This window comes from Sinocyclocheilus anshuiensis, unplaced genomic scaffold (assembly GCF_001515605.1).
Source record: "Sinocyclocheilus anshuiensis isolate Anshui unplaced genomic scaffold, SAMN03320099.WGS_v1.1 scaffold164, whole genome shotgun sequence".
NCBI classification, from domain to species: Eukaryota; Metazoa; Chordata; class Actinopteri; order Cypriniformes; family Cyprinidae; genus Sinocyclocheilus; species Sinocyclocheilus anshuiensis.
In genome coordinates, this window is record NW_015557128.1 from 950695 (window position 1) to 975697 (window position 25003).

The following is a 25003-nucleotide window of genomic DNA, read 5'->3' on the forward strand; positions in this document are numbered from 1 at the left end:
TCACAGTATGAGGATCGTTTGAACTCACAATGATTTCATATACTACTCACACGGTGAGGATCACAGTATGAGGATCGTGTGAACTCACAATGATTTCATATACTACTCACATGGTGAGGATCACAGTATGAGGATCGCGTGAACTCACAATGATTTCATATACTACTCACACCGTGAGGATCACAGTATGAGGATAGTTTGAGTTCACAATGAGCTCCCCTATTACTCACACTGTGAGGGTCACAGTATGAGGATCGTTTGAACTCACAATGTTTTCATATACTACTCACACCGTGAGGATCACAGTATGAGGATCGTGTGATGTCACTGTGATCATCGCATGATCTCACGTGTTGACTGGGCTATACAGTGTAATCCAGTATCCAGTAACTTCACAACATTTGTCATAGTAATGATATAGCCATTGGCACAATACTAAGACAGTTGTATATAAAAATCTGCTTGTGCATATATGCATGTGTGTGTGTGTGTGTGTGTATATATATATATATATATATATATATACACGTGTGTGTGTGTGTGTGTGTGTGTGTGTGTGAGTGTAAATGTTATATACTGCAAATAAGTAAGATTATTTTTTTTTGGTTGCAAGAAATTAACACTTTTATTTTGCAAGGATGAATTGAAAGACTCAAAAGTGACAGTGAAGACATCAATAATGTTACAAAAGACTTCAATAACTAATCAAAAATCCAAATACATTATATTCTTTTGAACTTTCTATTTATCAGAGAATCCTGATAAAAAATGTATCACCGTTTCCACAAAAAAATATTAAGCAGCACAACTGTTTTTAACACTGATAATAAGAAATCAGCATATTAGAATGATAATGCTGAAAATTCAGCTTTGCATCACCTGAATAAATGACATTTTACAATATATTTAAATTCAAAACAGTTATTTTAAGTTGTAATAATGTTTAACAACATTACTGTTTTTACTGTAAATTTGGTCCAAAAGCTTTGGTGAGCAGAAGAGACTTCTTTCCAAAACATGTAAAAAAAAATCTTACTGACTCCAGACTTTTGAATGGTAATGCATGTTATACTCTGCATGATGAAAACTCTGCTTGAAATACATTTTCACTATTGAAAATCAGCTTGTAATTGGATTTCAAATCACCTTCAAGTTGGATCAAGTTAATGAGCAATCAATTTGATGTGATGTTTTTGCTGTTCAAACTACAATAAAGTCGATTTTAGAGTCGGATACAGCAAAACAACTGATTTTTGCTGCTTGTGTGAGCAAATCATACAGTATGTTCGTGTGAGAGCTCTAGTTTATTGAGGATGTGTGTCTGTGTTTAATGATAGCTATCTGTGCTGATGATGAATGAGTTTAGATCTCGAGCGATGTGTCAGAGGAAGAGGCCTCTGACAGTCAAGCTCTGACATGCCTGGTGTGTTATTCATTGCTCGGAGATGGTGATAGATAGTGGTCAAAATGTCTCACTTGGGATCAGCCTCTCCTAGACATATCTAGACCCAAACATCCGCAGAACACCTTATCGTTTTCCCACAAAGTTGAAACAGCCATCGTTCACAAACTTCTACACAATTCCTACGCTCCTGCATGTTCGTTTGTCAAGCATTTGACCTATTTGCTAATGCTTTCAGCTTCACAACTTTATTTAACACATTGTACCATGTTTAAATCCATTCCACAGAGTTTTCCCTTTAAAAAACGGTGTCAACAGGTCAACTTTTGTCTTTGCAGCCAGTTGCATGTTTGCAATCCTCTCATGTCAACAAAATAAGTCAAACCAATGCATGCTGTCAGATGCTTCCGTGAAGCTCTTTCTCATTCACATTCAGCTGACAGCAAAACCGCTGCATTGTGTGTCCCTTTCATGTACATTTTGACTTCTCTTAAATGCATCACGTATCTGGAATATTCAGATTTGCAAAGATATTTAGTATGGTAAAATGAGGATTGGATTTACTTCAGGATTTTACGTTAAGCATAAAGTATACAAAAGTAATATTAAATGTTGCCATGAACTGCACAGGTGCAAAATATGCAAAATTGTTGAGTGTTGTACTGTAGCGTCTAATTGTCTCAAAAAACTGCATTTTAGTAGTTTATGCTCTGCAACTATATTCACTGCAACCATGCTTACCCTTGCTGCATGTGAACCCATAATTAATGTCATCGGAGTCCATTTACTTTTTATACGTTTTATAGTCTTTTTCCTGGTTTTTGAGGATGAGGGCATCACACAACCTGTCCATGTTGACATCTGTCTAATTTGAATAATTTCTACCAAGTGACTGATGAATTTGTGCTAAAATACTGTTGAGTTTGATTAAACATGTTTCCTTGATCAATTCTCATTTTTTTTGCGATTTGTCAAGTCAATTTTATTCCAAAGCAGCTTTACAGAAAATCATGCTGTTAATGTTTATATCTTAATATCTTCATGCCTTATAGTCATAATTAGCAGATTAGAACTGTGTGATTAATATAATACGTAATTAGCAAATAAATATAAACGATCAAGTAGTTGAAACTTGCTATATAGTATACTTTACATGAAAGTTGTATGTACTGTCTAATTATAATATACTTAACATTTTGCATTGATATCAATCACGCAGCCAAGATTTGTTATAAAGTATGTGTTGCTTTACGTGAGTGAGTGTATTATATATAGATTAAGTTGGATGTACTGTATATTCAACTTTAAATATAGCCTATTGCTTGGCCATAATTTTTTAACTATAAAGTGTATTTTGGGAGAATATACATTACAGTATTCAAGACTTACAGGGGGTTTGATAAAGCTGTTATGGTTAAAGTGGCAGACAGTTATGAAACCTTGAAATATCAGCACTGTGCATGCAGTGTCTGGGTCGATATTTGCGCAGGTGTCTGCCTGTGAGTTTGTTGACTGATTTGACCCTTCAAGGCCTCTGGCTCTACTTGTTGTTTGAAATGATCCCATTAAAATCCTGTTTTCTCGTGTACGATACATGCAAATTCTCTATAAGCAATGCATGCAGTGCTGTGTGATGTTATTTTGGTGTTTTGATCACAGATAACACAGTTAAATTCAATGACTCTTGTAAAACTGATACAGAGTCTCAGCACCTTTAAAGAGAAATGTTTGCGCCATTTCTACAAATAAATCTTTAGATGTACTGTATGTTGATGAGCGTTTTGGTTGACACTAATGGGACATTTGCTATTTGAAATGTCTGTTTTGAAAGTCATTCATGTGTCGGATTACCATGTCAGAAACCCTTGTGTTTACTTGGGCCTGTTGTAGCCCACTCAAACATACCATACTAATCTAATGCACACATTTCAGGGGCTTTCCCAACTTCCTGTGTAATGTTTGCGCTCTGCTCGTCAGGCCTCGGCTATTCCTGACTAGTCCTAGTCCTCAGGGAACCTTGTATGTCAAATAAAAAACAGGTAATTGACATAAAATATTATCTGCTGCTGAGAGACATTTGTGAACTCTGTTAGTACTTCAGCAGATGTTTGCTTGGGATTTATTGTGTCTTTGATGCCCACCTCTAAATGCACAGTTGTTTTGCAGAACAGCATGTTCAGTCGTTTTCAGTCGCGTACACACCTCACGCTCCGGATGCCGTGCGCGTGCCCAAAGACAGTTGGACATAGTGTTGTATTAGAAGTAAAATATGATATAAATACTGTTCGGTTTCTGGCACAAACTGATCGTTTCGTGTCTTAGGACATCAATGTGTCGTCACGAGCCGCAGGGTTTAATTTGGATTTGTCTGTGCATGTTTTTTTTACTCTCATAGATTTTGTTACCATTGCCATGCATTATACAACTGATAGACTGCAACGGTTAAAGTTAAAAATCTTTGTTTGTGTTCTACTGAAGAAACAAAGTCACCTACATCTTGGATGCCCTGGGGGTAAACAGATAAACATCAAATTTTAATTTTTGGGTGAACTATCCCTTTAAAATGTCAACTTTGTACCTTATTTACCCCTATGAAAAAGGTTCAAAGTAGTACCTTAAGGGAGAAGTTAAAGATGTAGTTTGTTTCTTCACTGGAACAGATTTGCTTTACGTCACTTGCTCACCAATGGATCCTCTGCAGTGAATGGGTGCCGTCAGAATGAGAGTCCAAACAGCTGATAAAAACATCACAATAATAATCCACAAGTAATCCACACCACTCCAGCCCATCAATTAACATCTTGTGAAATGAAAAGCTGCATGTTTGTAATAAACCAATCCGTCATTAAGACATTTTTAAGTTCAAACCTTTGCTTGCGGCTAAAATGATTCCTCTATCCATAATATTGCTTCCTTAAATGAAAAGGACATCTTGTCTGAATCAGGAGAGAAATATACACAGATCAAGAACCATTTACAAGTGAAAACAGTTCAAAACACAGCTTTTGCCTTCACAAGATGTTATTTGTGGATTATTGTAATGTTTTTATCCGCTGTTTGGACTCTAATTCTGACGGCACCCATTCACTGCAGAGTATCCATTGGTGAGCAAGTGATGCAATGCTACATTTCTCCAAATCTTTTCTGATGAAGAGACAAACTCATCTATGTCTTGGATGGAAAATCTTGGAATTTTTTCATTTTTGGGTGAACTATTCCTTTAAGGACACATATTGCTACTCAAAGTATGAAATATGCACCCTTTATAAGTTAATATGGTATAAAGTTGTTATTTTAAGGGTACTGCCCTACTGACAAGCTGTTACCCTTAAAAATAATAATTTTGCACATTATATGTGTGTGTGTTGTTGATGGACGGGGTTAAAAACTTAATTGGACGTGACAGCAGAGCTACAGGCCTTGTTTCAGTGCTTATTTCACATGCAAAGAGGGTTTTTAGAAATCTTAAAGTCACAGCATCTAATAAAGAGCTTGTTTAGAGGCCTGAAACATACTGGATGCAATTACATGCATGCAAATGCAAACTGGTGTTACACTGTGTTCCAAAATATGTCAGACCGCGCAAATCATAATGCAATGCAAGTATATAGTATTCAGTAGTGCATTCAACAGAACTGTTTTTCTGTTATCTTGGAGCATTAGTATCTGCATATGTGAAGTTGTGCAAAATATGTTTGTGGCTTATGGATCAGACATGGTATGAAAAATGATCACTAAATTATGACTATTTTGAATGCAAACATTACTAATGGACCTCAAAGAGAGACTGTGACAGAAACTGTGATGGCAGTCATCCTCAAAACTGAGACGGTGACTTTGTTTCTCAACACTTGCTGCGTTTAAAGAGACCAACACCATGCTTCTCCTCCTCGGCTACCTCTGAGCTTCATCCTCGTCCGCTGGAATGAATTAATCACATTACTCCAGTGTCTTGTGACTTGTGTCTAAAGTGCATCCAAGCCCTCTCATTAAATAGCTGCTTATTTGAGTGGAGAAGAATGAATGTCTTTCAGGCATCATCATGCAACATTTTCAGTGCAATTACTGCGTTTTCCATGAGAACTAAAGCTGCTCGTTTTTACAGTTAAAATTGTTAAAGCAAACCACTGTTTTGATGCAAATAATACAGTGTGAAAACAGATCTGTGAACCTGGAGGATGCAACTGAACTCTGGTTCATACCAAGCAATCAAAATGTGTGCAAACAGACTGATGATTTAGTGTTTCTGTTTTAGAGCAGATTTTTGAGCACAGCAGGATTGAGTAACTGAGCGTGTGTTATGTTATGTCTGATCACAGCTATTTTTTACATTCTCTTACAGGCATACAAGTAAAGCTAGTATGTGCTTGAATGGGGAAAGAAATCGTGCAGATCTGTTTGTCAATATTTAATGTTAGCAACATCAACAACAACAGAATATGACAACATTTGTATTATTTCAAGGTTTACTCTAATATTTACATTGAAAATATCCATTAAATAATTTTTTTTGGGACATACTTGAGAAACATATGGAGTAGGCACCTATTTAAAAGGACTGCACCTAAATATGAAAAACTGTAATTATTTGCTCACCCTCATGTTGTATCCAAACTTATATGCTGTTATTTTTGCTGACATGTTAACTCTTTCCCCACCATTGACGTAATTTTCTGTCATTTATGAGACAACGCTTGCCTGCCATTGACAGAATTTTCCCACTTTTCATGTTTTCACTGTTATACGCATCTTCTAAAAGAGTACGGAATGTCTGGATCAAAACATGGTGAAGTAGTAGCAGAAACAAGTAATCGCATGTTAGCAGGCGCATATGTAACGCGATCATCAAGAATTAAACATCATATAAATCAAAATTGTCTAACCTTACCAAATGAAAATCTGTGTTTTGAGCATTGTTTTGAAACAGATCCAGACATATTCTTTGACAAAAGCGCAATATTCTTAGCTTTTTTTTTGTTTAAAATGTTGGTCTTTTAATGAAACGTGCCCACATTCAGGTGTTGATTAAAAAATAATGCATGAAGGTAGAATAAAATGTGTTTTCTTGTTTAAAAGCTGATGCCCTGTTATTTCTTTCGGCATATTGCATATTCAGATATTAATTCAACAAAATATTCTGAGGGCCATACATTTTTGTGAAAATGATGAAAAATGCTGGCAGGCAAAGTGTTAATTATTTCTTAACTCTTAAATTCCACAGAGCATTTCTTTTATTATAAGAGGTGATACATTCATATTTTAAACCTGTTTTGTAATTTTTTCAACAGGAGATCATCGAAAAGCAAAGCACCTCCTCCTCCTCCTGTCCTGAAAGGCCTGGATGCTCCACTGCTGAGCCACAAGCTTCCAGCGTACCCTTACCCTGCTATGGAGCAGAAGGAGAATCTGCTGGATCAGGACCTGACTCTCACCGTGGTCCTTCCTGAAGGGCTGGAGAAGACTATGGTCGTCCATGGCAGGTGAGGGGTTTGTTGGTTGTGTTTTTTGTACAGCTGGACATTTAGGCTTCGTTTACACGACAACGGAAACGGAAAAGTTTTTCCCTTGCCTTTTTAAAAAGTTTCACGTATACACGACAGTGTTTTCAAAATGATTTGCGTTTACACATATCTGCGAAAATGGCCAAAAACGCTGTATTACGTATGCCAGGCCAGTAGTTGGCGCTGTCACCTTGTTAGTAAACAGTACCTGTAGGGAAGTGACGATTATATGATGCGTCTCCGCTGTTGGTTGTAATAAGTAAAATAAGTACAATAAGTAAATCCACACTTTGTTGAAGAAGCGTTAGCAAACTCTTGAGCATCAACAACAGTACCATATATTCCGCCATTGTTGTGTATGTTTGTTCATGCTTGCCTTTAAAATCGACATGCACTGCACATGTCTACATGCCTAACACGTACTACGCACGCGCATGACGTCACCGTTTTCAAAGATTCCCGTTTTGGGTGTTACACAGAAACGATAACGGTGGCGTTTTCAAAAACTTGCACTTTGAAACCTGTTTTCAAAAATATGCGTTTTCAGTCCCCAAAATGCCGTTGTCGTGTACACGACCAGGCAAAACGTATAAAAAGTTTCCCGTTTTTGGCTGAAAACGTTGTCGTGTAAACGGCCCCTCAGACTGCTGGAGTGGTTGGTATGCAGACAACTGGGTAAAGATGCTGCAGTTTCTTATGTTCAAAGAGAAGAGGTGTCAAAGTAATTTAACTTTGTAGTTGTGGTTTCCATTTGTCCCTAAATATTTTTCAAAAACTGTAAACTTATAAATAGTACAAAAGTGTCAGAATTATTCTTTGCATTTTAAGTAGATTTGTGCTACTTTCTCCCCATTTGCTAACTGATCAGTTCAAAAAAAGTTTTTTTTTAGTTAGTTTATTTTGTTTTTTTTATATATTCATTAATATTTTATATATTTTATTTTTTTTATATTTTGTATTATTTTATTTAGTTTTCAGTTTTAGTGATTTTGATTATATTCTTTCAATATTTTCATTTATTTATTTTTTTGTTGTTTTAAATATTTCTGTTTGACTATATTTTTATTTCAGATTTAGCTGTGGTAATTTTAGTACTTCAGCTTCAACTTATTTTTTAGGTAGTTGACGAGGCAACATTTAAAGTTTAAGTTTTCCATCTAATATTTATATATGATTTATTTCAGATTTATTTCAGTTACTGAATTTTGAATTGTTTTAGTTTTAGTTATCAACAACAACACTGTCACTCATTAGCAGCAAAATTTCAAAAAAATTGCACCCATTTACTGTTCCATAGTTCTTTTAAAATGTGTGTGTTTATGTCCAGGTATTATTTTTTTAAGCATAAATATAGCTAATACATTTAAAAATGAATATAACTAATAAACTGCACAGCATTGTTCTCTGCAGACAACACTGAAAAAATTAGTAGAAACCGTGTGTTGACTTCGGTTGACATTTGAGTTTTCCTCCATCTTGAATTAATAATTGCCAAATATTTTAGACAAATAACATTAAAAACAGATCAGAATATACAGATGTGCTTGAGGAATTTGTTGGCAAACCTTTAGACACAAGCCTGGACATTTGTTGCTTTTGCAAAACTTTTTATTAGGACACAATGCCAAAAACGTTGTGGCAACATTAACGTTGTGTGCGCCTTCTCAAATGACCACTGCTCACAGATCATCTCTTCTGATATTATAAATCTAGCCCTTTACTTATTCAAATAGCACTGTTCAGAGAGTTTATCATGATGTAATCCTGTTGCCTTAAAACTATTTTGAACATGGTGCATGTTTGGCAGGACAGGATAAACATTGCAAAAATCACAGTTTGAGCATGAGTGCATAAAAACTCCGGTTTACTCGCAGCTGTGTCCATTTCTGTAGCTCTAACAACCTGAACAGTAATGGATTATTATAGTAACTTAATATAAGAATTCTCAATTTTACAGAACTTTATTTTTAATGAATATTGTACACTTCTGCATGGAAGGGGTTAATCTCTGAGCTGAGCTGTATATGAGATCATGAAGCTTCTCAGATGATTGCTGTTATGAAACTAATCAGATGATTGCTGCGGTGAGTCAGCTGGGTGGGGCAGCGTGTTTCTCAAAGCTCCTGCAACAAATCAGGCTTGGTTTGGGTACAAGGCATGAGATGACGTTAGAGTAATCCAGCATCTTTGTTACACTGTTTGTGATTATCATGATTTCCGCAGTTGGATCCTTTGCTCAAATGACCTGCTGTACTCTCTGTGCCGTGCTTAGTGGTGTTTTCTGTCCCCAACAATTCATCTCAAATGTTAAAGGTCAGAGGGACCTTTGCCAAAAGGACATTTTTAAAGTGGGATTTATTTAAGATTGGCCAAATAGCATTACTTTCATATTTTGCTCCAGTTCTGCATTACCCCTTGCAATAATTGCACAATATAAATTTGGTAGCAAACTGTACATTTACATTTATTTTATTTATTTATTTATTATTTTTATTTATTTATTTATTTATTTATTTTTATTTTGTTTATTTTATTTATTTTTTTATTTTTTTCATAAATTGGACTGCGCGGTACTACTTTGACATGGTGTTGCTAGAGTGAAATGTATTTTTCCTGGCACAAACCTGATCTCAGATTTCAGACGATCTATCATCATCATTTAATCATCGTTTTAGTCGGTTCTTTGATCCTGAACACCTGTAAATGAAACCTGATTTTCCTGAGTTCAACGTTATTGCCCCCTTCATGCTAAAACTGAAACCAAATTCAATATAGAAGGATTAATAATCAAATTCTTCACCTGCTTTTCTAAATTTGTGCCACCCAAACTCGCTGACCTCCCACTAATCGTGATTAAATTATTGTCCGTGTGTTTCCAAAGGCTTCTCCGATCCAAGAATTCCAAAAGCAGCTGGAAAGCTTTGTGTCATAATCTGTCTCGAAAGGATTTTCCACACTTTCAGTGTGCAATGTGTCAAGCGTATAGGACATAGTGGGAGTCAGTGGATAGGATCCTCATTGTTCTTTCATACTTTGTGGTTCAAACGTAATGCAATATCAAGGGAATAGTTCATGCAAAAATTAAAATTCTGTTATTATTTACGCATTATTTACATCAAACCAGTGTTCTTTTCCATGGAAAACCAAAGGAATCTTGTTATAGGGCTTGCACAAGTTCTGAATTTCACTTTTGTGTTCATACTGTATTGTTGTTGTCGTGAACACTTGAACACGTGAAAAAGCGCTCATTTCCTTGACGTGCATTGGAAACCCCTGCAGCAAAATATCATTTATGCAAATCCTAAATGCTTCACAGATAGCAAAGCTTGTGTCGTTAACTTTGACATTTGCAAACTCCCCACAGCAGAGTCACATGTTTCTTTAACTCAACAAAATATAATGGAAAATATTATTTCACAACTTTTTGAAACACAGAAGTTTGTGTCCTAAAGGAAAAGTTCACCCAAAAATGGCATCCTTGTCATCAATTACTAATTTTTGTCTATTATATTACAAAAAATGAGATGTTAGCAAAATGATCAACCTCTGCTCTGCTGTTTTTCAGCAAGCCCATGATGGACCTGCTGGTCATGCTTTGTGCGAAGTACCACCTGAACCCGTCTGGCCACACCATAGAGCTCGTCACCACCAACAGAAACCAGGTGACGTTCAAACCCAACGCCCTCATTGGAGCCCTAGAGGCTGAGAAGATCCTGCTGAAACCGAAAGGCATGGAGGACAAAAGCAAAAAGACAGGACCGCAGATGCCTGAGGTACTCTCATGTACAATTAACTTAAATATGAATTCAACACAGTTCAAGTCAAGTCACATTTATCTATATAGCTCTTTATACAACACGGGTTGTATCAAAGCAGCTTCTCAGTGCTACAAAATGTAGTTAATCAATTACAAAAATGTCATCAATTATGAAATCATAAGTGCACATTCTTGTATACTGCACATTACAGAAAATACAAACTTAAAATTAGCATATTGAGCACGGTGCATAGATAATATACTTCAGCAACATTAAAAATATTGTTATTATTATTATTAATAAACGAAAATTCATAAATATGAAAAAATATTTACAGAAAATAAAAATATCTTGCATAGTACACACTATATAGATCAGCACTAGTAAAATCATTATTATTGTTATTTAAAAAAAATGAATAAATGTGAAGAAAATACAGAAGTGAAATTAATCGAGCACAGTACACATACTATATATTTCAGCAATAGTAAAAATAGTATTATTATTTAAAGAAATTAATAAAGAAATACAAGCATAAAATTGAATAAATAAATATGATCCATTTGGATGCTGATGTTATGCTGAAAAGTTTCTGTAAATCTTAGTGTATTTGTTCTTTTAGTCATGAGAAAAAGCAGATCTGCTGAGAGACGAGCCTGAAGTACTGTATATCTAGATGTCTCAAAGCAGTGGAGCATGGCTGTACCATATTAACAATACACATCATAATGAATAACAAACAATATCACGTTACACCAAAATAAAAAGCATAACAGCACATAGCAGCTCTGTTCCAAAGCCGTCCTGCCATCTACTGCCTAAATAGGGCAGCATCCTACTGAACGGCACCTCGTAACTGAACAATTTGGAACGCAGAGACTAGGCAGAGGTGCATTATACAAATAGTGCTTCTCATGTGAAGTGCACTGGAGAATTGACCAATGGTTAATTGTAGTAGAGTTTGGCATAAGCATCTGACAAAGCTAACAACATGATATTCTAACAAGAATAAAAAATGCACAGCATACACAAATAGTAGATATTATTATTATTAAAGAAATATTAATAAATATTTTATAATATGAATATATATTTTGGATATTTATTCATATGGTTTTAATATTAGATCATACAATTTAACTTTTTGTTTTTTGGAATGAAATGGTTATAACAAGTGTTATTATAGTTTTTATTATTATATTTTCTGTTTTCATTTCAGTTTGCGTTAGAATTTGTAGTAGTTTAGTAGTTTTACCATTTAGGTTTCATTTATTTTTATTTCAGCTTTAGTTTTAGTGCATTATTAGTTTTATTTATTTCCAGTTAGTAATTTTAGTGCTTCAACTTAAACTTAGTTCTCTTAGTTGCCAATGAAGCATTTCTATTTTTTTTTATTTTCTCAGTTTTTTTCATGACATATTTCATTTTTTTTCCCCATTTTTTCCTTTTAATATTTGTATTTTTATGTGTATATATATATATATATATATTCATACATTTGTTATTTTATATATTTTTATTTCAGCTTTATATCAATTAACGTTTTTTTTTTTTATTATTAAAGTTAACAGTGATAACCCTGGTTATAATTTGTTGCAGTGCATCCTGTAATTGTCTTCTTCACAAAGGTTGCATGTGATGGAATTTATTCAAAGTTAGTTGTCTTAAAAGACAGCATAATCATGCATCCTACAGTACCTTTTTCAACAGTCTTCATACAATATCAGAAACACACCAGTGATCCCTTAAAACACTCCCTACATAGGCATCTCACTAGTTTTTGAAACAGAACCCCACACAATCTTGCCGTACTCTTTACTTTCCTTCTCTCCTCTCTTTCAGGCAACCGTACGATTAGTGATCAACTACAAGAAAACCCAGAAAACCATTCTCAGGGTGAGTCCTCGGGTTCCTCTACAAGAACTACTTCCGGCGATCTGTGAGAAATGTGAATTCGACCTGCAGACCACAGTTTTATTACGAAATGTCCACTCAGAAGACACTTTGGACCTGTGCGGCTCGCTCAATGACTTTGGCCTGAGGGAAGTGTATGCAAGAGACACCAAAGGTGAGAACCCAGTGTGTGTTTATGCTAAGTACATTAAAATGACTCAAATGAAATCGTGCATGACCGGTTTTCACAAGGTCACATTGAGATACTCTGCAAAACATTTGCATTACACTGTACTCTTGGGTTTGTGATTTTTCTTGCAGTAATAAGCCCTGTAAGTCCTATTAGTCCAGTAAGTCTGCCTCCATCTCCATCTCGCTCCGGTAAGTGATGTTAAATATAACACATTTTCCATTTTATAAGAAAAATAATCCGCTTTTTTTGCACAACTTGATATAACTTGTACATGCAACTAACTTTTTTGACTTTTGTTCTAGACTTGGCAAAGGTCCATTATCCGTATGATTGACTGTATGCTTGTCATGTTATTGTTATATATTATGAAGTGTCCTTGAACTCCTGAAAGGCACTATATAAATCAAACTATAACTTTTATTATAATTGTTTTTATTTTTTAGTTTATTTCTATTTGAAAGTTATGTCATAATTTATTAACCCTTATGTCGTTCCTGACATTTTTTTTTTAGCCTAAAAATAAATTATTCCTTAAAATGTTGTTCATTTTTGCATGAACTTACTTTCAATAAGAAGTTAAGGATGTCTAACTAAACTGCATTTAAACACAGAAATATTTCATCATGGGAAAGAGAAAATCCAGAGGGAGAAAGAAAAGACACGATTCAGCTTATTTAGGAAAGGAAGTAAGAAGCAATCCGAACAGGTGAGTTATGAAATCCTATATGTCTATAACAGAGAACGATAACATGCTTTGAGATTTTCTAGTGATGTTAGGATAAGGTCAAAGGCATGTGTGTTTTCACTTCTTTGTAAACATTCCCTGGTCATATTTGTTTTATGCAAATTGTTAAAGACTTTACTGACTTGTGATTGGCTCGCCAGTGGCACTGGTTGGGAGTGTGCTGAATAGTGATTGGCTGTCTGTCGTTAAAGTCTATGACCGTGAGCGCACCGGCATCTCCAGTGCACAGGAAGCAGAGGCCGGTCAGCATGAGTTCCTTCAGCACGCATTCGCCGATTACATACGATTGCAATACCATGCCCTCCGACATGCCAAAGAAAAGACGAGCCCCGTTGCCGCCGAGCATGATGTCACAGAGCATGCCTACCGACCTAGGTCATCACCACAGCAACACTCAAACCACCGTGCATCACGATGGCAACCAGGTATGTAGCACTGTTCTGGGATTCAGTTAATATTTACTAGAAAATCTTGCCGCGGACATGCACTGGAGTCCAAAAGTCTGAGAGCACAGTGAAAATCTGGGATTTCTTTCATGTAAACAAAGTTTTGGGATTTTTAGAAAGCAAAGAATAGAGTTTTGCATAAAATAAGGAAGGATTCTGCACTATTCCTAAATCACTAATCAAATACGCTGATGTTCTCCAGCAGTTTCTGTATTTTGTTGGGTCAAAATTGGGGTAGCTTACGCACATTGTCATCCACAAACATGAAGCTCATTTATTGCATAATTGAAATGAATCAATTGATCAACAGCATTTTATTTATTACAAAGGATATGTAAGAATGCATAGGATATATGAGTTATTATTGATTATTGAAACATCTGACAGCACCTGTTGAATTTGACTGAAGTTTTGCTATGAGAGCAATTACATATTAAATGCTATTTTATATATTATATTACATTATAGTTTCTATAAAAATAGTTAAATGTATAAAATGTATATATTACATTACATTACAGTACAGTATAGTATAGTTCCCTTTCAGTCAGTCACATTCGACGTTACGTCAACACGGATATTAGGGGTCTCACTTGGGAGCCCCAATCACCTCTGAGCATTACAAGAAACGGCCAATGACTATCGGTGAGTGGAATTTGCATGGCAAGCCCCTCCCCGTACATACAGGTATATAAGTTGGCGGCGTGCATCCACTCATTCAGATTTTTTCTTCGGAGCCGATCGCTTTGTGAGTGCCTGTTCTTCTGAAAAAGAACAAACAAGAAAACGATGAACTTCAGGACCTTCTCTGCTGCGTTTATACAGCCCATTCAGCGGTGTGTTCGCCCCTGCAGTTATTGTCATTGGCCGTTTCTTGTAATGCTCAGAGGTGATTGGGGCTCCCAAGTGAGGCCCCTAACGTCAGTGTCGATGTAACTGCTCTGTTCCCTCCATTAGGTAACAGGGGTTACATAATGTAACCAAGAGGGTTTTACAAAACAAAATATATAAAAAAAGCCCCACTCCATACCTCACACTGCTAAGGACGGCTCTGTATATAATAGCTTCTATAAAACAAAATATAGTTTGTTATAAAAATTGTAAAATGTATACAATGTATTTGGAACTATTTGTGCAAAATACGGTGACCCCAAAAGTATTTGGACACTTAAACTGCATGTAAAAATGTCATTATATTGCATTACATACAATATATTAAAGCTAGTAAATGCAAGAAAGACCGCGTAAGCACACTGTTCTAACAAAAGATTTCACAAAAAGGTTTTTTGGTAGATTTTAAATGATAAAAATATGCCCTGTTCACTAACATGGCTTTTCTTCAACATTTTTGCTTAATGACTTTCAATCAGCTGGTGTTTTGGTGATTTTTAGTGGACGTATGAAGTTAGATCCTCTCAAAGTCACACAGGCATGTCATTCAGACATTAAATGTGGTTTAGGTTTCCAAACACTCTTTGAAGCCAATGCAAGTGGGCCTTCATTATCTCACTTGACTTTTTGTTATAAAAATTATTAAAAATTAAAGAAAAAAAAAAAAATTCTATAAAACAAATTATAAAAAACAAAATAAATGCAATAACATTCAGACATTTTTATGTGTGGTTACTCTTTGGAGCCACTGTAAGTGAGTTTCATTGTCATGTAAGTCTTTTAAAGAAAAACAAAACAAACAAGTCTTTGTAACCTGTTATTTCATGAGCTGAGTTCAAAGACCACATCTGAATCTACGTATAAACGGCACTCTGTGAATACAATGAGCGGTTAAACCTTGCTTTCCCAGTATTTGTTTTGTTTCTACGTAAACTCGGCGCTGTGTTGAGTCATTTCATCACATTGTCATTAGAGAATGTGGTTACGTTTCCCACTGCCAAATATTTGGAATTATATGTCATATTTATTACTGCTTTCCACAGAATATGGCCCCTTTGAGCCGGGGATCCTCGACAGAGTCGTCCTTCAAGAAGTCCACCAAGCGGAAGGCCCCTCCGCCCCCCACCTCGAGCAGCGCAGCCCCTCCTGATGAAACCACACAGGATAAAGACATGACAGGTCGGTCTGAAGACTGTGTGTAAAACAGAAACTTCCAAAGAGTACGCTTGTGTTCACCATCAGGGGCTTACGTAGGTCAAAAATGATGGTAGCTTGAGTACACTGTCATCCATATATATATATATATATATATATATATAATTTTTTTGACATAGTTTCTATAAACTATAGTTTGTTATAAAGATAGTAAAAATATTACTTTTTATATTATATCATATTATAAACAACAATAGATTATAAATTAAAAACAGTACCTTTAGAAACTGTGACTACAACTAAAAATAAAAGAATATAATAAAAATATTATATTATATTATAAATCATAGTTTCTACAAACAAACTATAATTTATAAAAAATTAAATGTATTACATTTTGATATATATTATAGTGTATGTATATATATAGTTTATATAAAATTAAAATTATATATGTAGTTTATATAAAACAAACTATAGTTGGTTATAAAAATAGTACAAATTATATTATATTATATTATACTAATATGATATATGATATGATATGATATTCGTTTAGTTTATATAAAACAGATTATAGAAAACATAAAAGTAGCCAAAACACGTTTAGAAACTGTAACTACAAGTGCCCTAATTGTAATAACAATGAATTATAGACTTCATCATCCTCTTAAAATAATATTAGGTTATTCATTGAATGTGAATCTTTACTCGTTAGAAAAAATTGCATCAACAATCATTACAGTTTTAAAAAGAAATGCAGGCTCAACTCTGTGTTTATATGAGCTAAGAAATTAGAATTTAATATCTTGGTTATTTAATTATGTTTCGTGTTCAGTAATCTGTTGGCAGTAGGTGGAAAAGTAAAGAAAGAAAGTTATTATTTAGAGTTTAGAGTATTATTTGAAGCTATTATTTCATTATTTAGAGGATTTAGAGGGCTTGAATGAGCACAGCGGCTGTACCTTGAACAGGAGAGACATAGGTGGGCATTTGGGGACAGTGCAGAGGGGCCAGTGTGTTGCCAGTGACTTTCTGTATGCTTTGACTCCACCTAGTGGTTCAACAGGCACATTACTGCTTTCTCTAATTTGTTCTATGTTTTTTACTATCTCAGCAATGATGCCTTAATAGGTACCTTCTTTAATAGATAGGCAGCATTGCATTATGGGAAAAAAGGTATGCCAAAATGCACTATACATAATACATAAATATCTAGCAGTAAAGTACTATATAGAAATATAGTAGAAAATAATAATGCAGCTTAATATATATAAAGTAATTGTATTTTAGACATATTTGTAATATACATTTTTCACAGTATAAATTGAGTCTTTATACAAGGAACTAAATAGATGCTTTTTACATTTTATCTTGGGGGTCCATCGCATGAGGAAATTCATTTGTGGGGGTCTGTGACATCTAACAGGCAGTTGTCTATGTAGGCAGCTCACTATGTGTTGGATCTGAGCCGCTGGGTGGTGGCTGTGCTGGTGAGAATTTACTGATGTAACACGGGGTTAAATGTTTGCAGCTGTATTAGCTGGAGTGGTTCTCACACTCGTGCACACGTACGGCACACGGTTACAAATGGGCCGCAGCTGCGGTGCGTGTTTGGGTGTAAACACAACTCTGACATTTCATCAGAGGTGTTGTGAGAGCAAACGTGATTGTGTAAGCGTTCAGTCTGACATTTTCCTGGATGAGAAATTGAATAATTCTGTTTCCAATTCCACTGAATGATTACAGCTCCCTAACATTATTTATGTATAGGCTGCTTATGAGTTTGACACTGATCTGTGAGTCTTTTTGACCAGTTCATTTAAAAGAATCGCCTCAGAGTCATTTGTTTGGGAATCATTGGTAGCACAGAAGTTTTATTGCTGCATGCAGTTTTGAAAGATTATTGATTGTCTTGGGGTTGTTTTATACTGCCTGTCTTTCTCTCCCGTCACATTCAATCAGAACTACAGTATAAGCTCAGAAACTTTAGTAAAACATTTATTTTGTGGAAACAGTTATTGATTGCTTCTAATGTTGGTTCTGTTGCCTCTGCGTTTGACTCTGAATGTGCTTTGCCACATCTTACAGTATGATATCATAGTTTAGAGTTATAAAACTCAGAGCCCTCACTGAAGTTTTAATGAGATGTCTATTTTCACTTTAATTACTGTTGTACTGAAGACTCTGTTGCCAAGGTAACACACTCATGCTGCATTATTAGGCTGTTTGATCATATGATTCTCTATCTATCTATCTGTCTACCGTTCTATCATTCTATCATTCTATCTGTCTATCTATCTATCTATCTATCTATCTATCTATCTATCTATCGTTCTATCTATTGTTCTATCATTCTATTTATCCATCCATCCATCCATCCGTAGCTTTTCTGCTTTTTAATTTTTTTTTACAAATTTACACAGTATGTAACTTATTTTGTTTGCTTTTACAGCATTTAAACTTTTCTCATTTGTTATAGAAATCGCCTCTCTTTGGATCAGTTCTATTCTTTTTGTTGCATTTTTAAAAGATTGTAATGACCTGGTGCCCCATAATGTTCTCTATCTCTTCATCTTTTTCTCGTCTCATCTCTGCTGTCTTTGTCTTGTTGACCTGACTACACTCTTCATCTTAACAATGAAATTCTGTAGAAAACAAATGAAATCTTTTAATCAAATTTCACTTTAGACCACGCCTGTGCTGGAAGCGAGCGATGCAACAAAACCGGTCCTGCTGCAATCAATGAAGCATTGCACATTTTGCTCTATACAGCTCACCTGCATTATGCATCTGTGGAGTAAATGCATTAAGAAAAAACATCTCTCTGTAACTCTTATATGCTTTATCTCTCTCTGAAAGCACTCATAAAAATACATTGTTTTCTTAAGAGGTGGGGTTTCTGTGAAGTAAAAAGCAAGATGAGCAGTGTTAAGTGCTGTCTAATCAGGAGCCGAAATCTGCAGGCAGACTTTTCTTTTTGTTCATATACAAAGACGGCCTCCTGAGACCCAGCAGGGATCATTCACTCACTTTTGTTTCTTACAAGTGTATTTCATGAATGCTTTTGCAACTTTTGCTGAGTTGCATTGTGTTTTGAATGTCACAAGGCTTTTCCTAATGCAGGATCGAGTCAACACTGATTGGCTGATAAGGCCTAATAACTTCACTGATAGAGACTGAGAAAGTAAATAAATAAAGAGCCAAAAAGCACATAAATAAGGGCTCAGAGTGGAGCAGAGATAGAAAGAGCGGCTACAGAAGGGCTTTGAATCTTAATGTCTGAGAGAGATCACAGAGACCGCTCTCTGGATGTTTCTTCATCTCGCTGGTCTCCAGAGAGGGCGATTGAAGAGCTGAATCAGGCGAGAGAAGCGAGACGTCTTAATTAACGGCACTCACTCTGTCTGAGGTGCAGAGAATCCATATTAATGCTGCATATGCCAGATCTCTCTCTCTCTATCAGCTGAGAATGGGCATCACTTCAGTTTAAAGTGGAAACCCCTGCATTAGTGTTGCTTAGGGATACAGTGAAGTGCTCAAAGGACTGAGCTGCACTTTGTAATATTTAAGCATTTGACTTTCTGCATTTGTCGTGATTTTACACTGTAGAACCGGTGTTGGCATCTCCTCTGGAGGAGATCAGGGAACAGGAAGAGATGACTGTGAGCGCAGAAGGTCAGGTGGCTGCTGTGGAGGAGGAGGAGGAGGATGACAGCAGCCTCAACCTGTCCGCTGACATCTCTCTGGACTCGGGCCGAGCTGGGACAGCAACTCCCTCTCAGGATTCGGAGATTCTGGAAAGCAGGATGGCCAGAGACAATCCATCATGTGACCTGTCCCCAGATGCTGAGTATGTACAGTAGTGTTCAATTATATACAGTGGGTGGGCGGGTCCAAAAAAATCTGAGGGCACATTGAAAATCTTGAAAAATAATTGCAACTACCCTAACAACTCCTAGCAACAATTTAGAACATTCTAGCAATGCTTAGAAACCTGTCAGAAAACCTTAATATGGCTATTGTTAAAACAAAAACAAAAATATATATATATTTTTTGTTAATTGAAATAAATCTGATATAAAATAAAATATAAATATATGATGAAACTTAAAAAAATTTAAATAAAAAAATATTACAATATTAGAAATGTTGCCTTGTAACTGAAATACAATAAGTTTAAGATGAAGTACTAAAATAAAAAAAATAAAAAAAAAGTGAAACAAATAAATGTAATAAATTAAAGCTAAATAGAAATATAAAAGCAGATATATTTCAGGGCAGCAGAGAGGAAATGGTGCAAATCAAAAGATCCGTCAGAACTAAATGTAAATGTAAATGTATAAAAAGTGAATAAAAAACGCTCATAAAAAACAAACTTAGTAAAATGAAAGTCTAAAAATAAAAGCTAATTAAAAATATTCATAAAAATTATACTAGTATGTAAATAATACTTCAATAACACTGCATAAAACTGCAACACATCTTGGCATCACATAGCAAACAGTTAGAACAACCTAGCAACACCTACAAACCAGCAAAAACATCCTGTTTCTTGCATAGCAACCAGCCGAAACACCCTTGCAACACCTAGCAACGAGCCAGAACACCTTAGCAACATATGCAACCAGTCAGAACAACCAAGCAACACCAGCCTAACAACACCTAGAAACCAGCCAAAACAGCCTGGCAATGACTAGCAACCAGCCAAAACACCTTGGCAACACATTGCAACCAGTCTTAACACTAAAGCAACACCTATAAACTTGCCTAGTAACCAGCCTAAGCCACCTAGAAAGGCCTGAGATTCTCTCATTGAAGGATCGGGGAGATTTAGGTTCATTTTTATAAATGTATGTAAATGTTTTTTATTGTATTTTATTAAATGCATTTTTCTATGTAGTTTTTAACCGTTGCATGGTTTTTACCCTTGACAGTGTAGCAGAAGCCACAGTGAATGGAGAGATTAAGTCGGACCAGGCTGCAAGCTCTCAAATCCCATCAGAAGAGATAGGTAAGCTTCGATCCTTCAGCACCTCAGGTCTTTACTCAAAAGTTACACTACTTTATGCAGTTGTTATTCATACATATGAGTCATTTTTGCAGCTTAGTTTTAATAAATGCTCTGGTTGAGTTCTGAAACTTACAGTAGTACATTGAGCTCTTTAATCTCATAAGATCAAACAGGAAAGTTTGATTCCTCATGACATGATCCTTATAAAAAGTCAGTTATGACACCATAAGGAAGCGTTGTTTGATGTGCAATGGGTTATATTTTACAGTAAAACTCTAGTGACAAAATGAAAGGCTTCGATGCATGACTTTATTTTCTCTTTCTCTAGAGCCCCCGGTGGAAAAGACAGAAGAGGCGATTAAGCCTTCTGAAGGTTGCCCTGTTCTGGAGGAGGTTTCTGTGAGCACCGCAGAGAAGCCTGCATCTTTGTGCAACAAGCTTCAAACCTCCGAATGCGGCATCCAGACGTTGCACACGGACTTGCAAACGCAGGGCTTTGATTCCAACACGGAGCCCAGCCGTGAAGACCAAACACCGAAAATTGTCCCCAGTACGGTCCGCTTCGCTCACACCGAGACGCAAATGCAGACAGAACCCCAGAAACCCTCTGAGACATCAAGCTCGTGCACTGAATCCTCCACAGCTCCATCTGCGTCCTCAACGGAACTAAAAAGAGACATGGCCACTTCCACAGAAGAGCTGCGTGTTCCTGAACCACATTCGTCTGCGATCCAAGCAACCCAGGATATGACGTCTACACCAACCTCTAAAACAAATACCGTACAGTATATTGTAGATGCCGAACCCAAACCCAAGCCATCCAATGAGCTCACCCGTGAATACATTCCCAAAGTAGGCATGACCACCTACACCATCGTGCCTCAGAAGTCTCTCGAAAAGTTGCGTTTCTTTGAAGTAGAGTTGACTTTGGAGCCCAATGTAGACTACAAGCCTGAAACAAAGACCGTTTCCAATGGTACAGTTGCTGTTAACGGCCATCAGAACGTATTTGAGCAAACTAGTCTTTGTACTTCACCTCCAGCTACTGTTTCATCCCCTGTAGAAGGAACCGAATCCAACATCAAAAACAAGAAAGTTCCTCCGGCAACAAGACCCAAACCAGCTTCTTTCCGCCTGCCGCAGCACAAACGAACACCTGGGGATTACGTCGCCTCCGCGGCTGTTCGTCGAGCGAGTTTTGGCAGTAATAGCAGCAGCAGCAGTTGTTGTAGCAGTCCTGCAGCCCAGCCAAAAGAAACCGCAAGCAGCCCGCAATCAGATGTGTTTACTGCACTGGAAAACTTCCCTCCTCCACCGCCACCGGTGCAATGGGAAGATGAGGAGAATGCAAGAGCGAGTGATGCACCTCAAACTGCAGAGGTAGATGTATCTCTACCCAAAGCTCCCAAATTTCCACCGTCGTCTGTACTGTCCAGTCAGAAGAGTCTTCCCACTAACCCCACGCCTTCGCTGAGTCTAGAGAAGTTGAGAAGCTTCGCCGCACCCAAACCGTACTTGCCCTCAATGTCCTCGCGCTTCGCTCAGGCCGTGTCTTCTGCTGTGAAACAGTCTCTTTCCCATCCTCCTCTGAGACAGTTACCATGCACTCATCTCCCCACAAAACAGAGATCCATTACAGAGTCCCAAGAGCCATCGGCCAGCACTGTGAGTACAACCTGGTAAAAATATCGTACCTTTTTATTAATCAGCCTAATTTTATGAAAACATGTGCCAAATCTCATGAAAACATGTCCAGGTCACAACTACAGTTTGTTTTTTTTGGGTGATTATTCTCAAAATGGTCATATTTTTCACACCAAAATTTATATATGTGTGTATATATATATATATATATATATATATACACACACACACAAAGTTATTTTAGCAAAATAAAGAATATTTTTAACCACTTGTTGCATTGCAAAATGACTTTTTTCTTGAGAATTAATTTTTTTTCACCCAAATAATGCATTTAAATATTTTACATTTTGCAATTCTTATTATTTTCGGTTATAATTCACAGTTGATTCTCATTACTGGAATACAGAGCAGAATCATTTCTTAAATTATTGGTCTATTTAAACATGCATCAGATAGACGTCTTAGGCGGTTGCATTTGTTTTGCTGTTTTTTTCAGCATCTTGTGGCATGAACTGCATTTTTGAGTGAAGATAAGTAAACATAGCTTTACAAATGTGTCAAACCTTTATTCTGTTCCTTTGTTTCGTTTTTTTTTTATGCAAGAACACATGCTTTTCACTATGTTGATGCAATAACCAATCATATCGCTGGAATGCACCACCAAAAATGCCACCATAACAAACCTGTAAATTAAAAATGAGGCCCCATCTTGACATATTTGCTTTTAGTTGATACTGAACTTCAGTTTGTAAAATGTTTTGGAAAAAATGAAATGATTAATGTGTTTATGATGAGTCAAGTGACTGTGACTTCCAAGCATTTGAGTACAACAAAAACGACAATAATGTTTTTTTTTTTATTTAAAAATATATATATTTTTTTTATTAATGTTCCCCCACAATTGCAGGGGAAATGTGTTTAAAAATGTCACGATGCAAAGCCTTTTAATTGTCATCAAATAGAATTATTTTTCTTGAAGCAAAATACAATATATAATTTCTTTTGAGTTTGAGGCACAATATGACCATGGCTTGTGTCTGACAAAAAAATACTGACATGGCATGCAATGAGAAGGTCAGAATACTGTGCGGGTGCAGTCTGGACCTGCGAGGTCTTTTGGGTGCTGCTGTAGCAGTGCTTGACTCACCTTAGCCTCATTGTACTACAGTTGTTGTGTAAGAAAATATTATATTGTGAAATACACCGGCGCTGGTCAATTAATATTGGGAGTTGGATGACACTCATTGTAATGGCAGCGTGTGTACTCAACATATTGACGCACATGGCTCATTAATCTATGTCCTGGATTGACCTGTCTACTCGTCTTTGTTGTTGTGTCGCGCTGTGAGCGTGTTTAGAGATGCAGGGCGCTGTTGTGTGCCGTCAGCGTATACAATGTATGTTTGGCCCTCATCGCCGTCAAAACAGTCCTGAGTAGAAGCTTTTGTTTGCTGATGGGTTTAAATTATTTTTTAAGATCATGGGAAACATTTATGAGAAGATTCAGTCAAGTGTGTGTAAACTTTTGACTGATGGTGTATGTAAATATTGGTGTTTATGACAATGTGTCATTATATTGGTGCATATAAATGAATATGATATGAAAATATCTGTGTGGAGGACATGCCTTGATTATTTACATATATTTATTTTTAGAATTTTTTTTTTTTACAAAATTAATATTTTTATTCAGCAAGGATGCATAAAGTGACGTCAAAGACATTTATCATATTACAAAATATATATATTTTTTATTTCAAACTTTCTATTCATCAAAGAATCCTGAAAAAATGTATTATGGTTTCTATAAAAATATTAGGTAGGATAACTGTTTTCAGCATTGATGATAATAATCAGAAATGTTTCTCGAGCAGCAAATCAGCATATTAGAATGATTTCTGAAGGATCATGTGACACTGAAGACTGGAGTAATGATGCTGAAAATTCAGCTTTGATCACAGGAATAAATAAAATTTTAAAATATATTAAAATTGAAAACATTTATTTGAAATTGTAATAATATTTCACAATATTACTGTTTTACTGTGTTTGACATAAGATGACCCCAAACTTTTGAAGTCTTAAAATAAAAAATAAAAAAAGTTTTAAACATTTATTATTTTTATTTATGTTTTATATTTTTGTTTCTTTGCATGTGTATTTTAAAACTTAAAACGGTTTTAATTTATTAAAGTAAAATACAGAAAAAAATTTTTTTTCTGTATTAAATCACTTGGTATTGTTAATTTAAATAATAACAATAACATATAATATAATATATTCTGCTATATTTCCCTCGGCCTTAACATTTTTAAACTAAATTTGTATCTGTTTACACTAATGCAGTATTTTACACACATG

General features: G+C 35.8%; 1 protein-coding gene across 3 annotated transcripts in view; it reads left to right on the forward strand.

The window, feature by feature from the left end:
- LOC107677916 (cordon-bleu protein-like 1) overlaps positions 1-25003 on the forward strand; it is a 68829-nt gene that overhangs the window by 42700 nt on the left and 1126 nt on the right. For 2 of the 3 annotated variants that reach the window (XM_016472984.1, XM_016472985.1), the window contains 10 exons: positions 6691-6882; positions 10469-10676; positions 12504-12729; positions 12876-12935; positions 13359-13453; positions 13684-13917; positions 15873-16008; positions 19594-19837; positions 20922-20998; positions 21327-22663. In XM_016472984.1, the coding sequence (XP_016328470.1) occupies positions 6691-6882; positions 10469-10676; positions 12504-12729; positions 12876-12935; positions 13359-13453; positions 13684-13917; positions 15873-16008; positions 19594-19837; positions 20922-20998; positions 21327-22663 (2809 nt within the window). The remainder of the gene's footprint in view (positions 1-6690; positions 6883-10468; positions 10677-12503; positions 12730-12875; positions 12936-13358; positions 13454-13683; positions 13918-15872; positions 16009-19593; positions 19838-20921; positions 20999-21326; positions 22664-25003) is intronic. The other variant, XM_016472983.1, reaches the window with a different exon arrangement.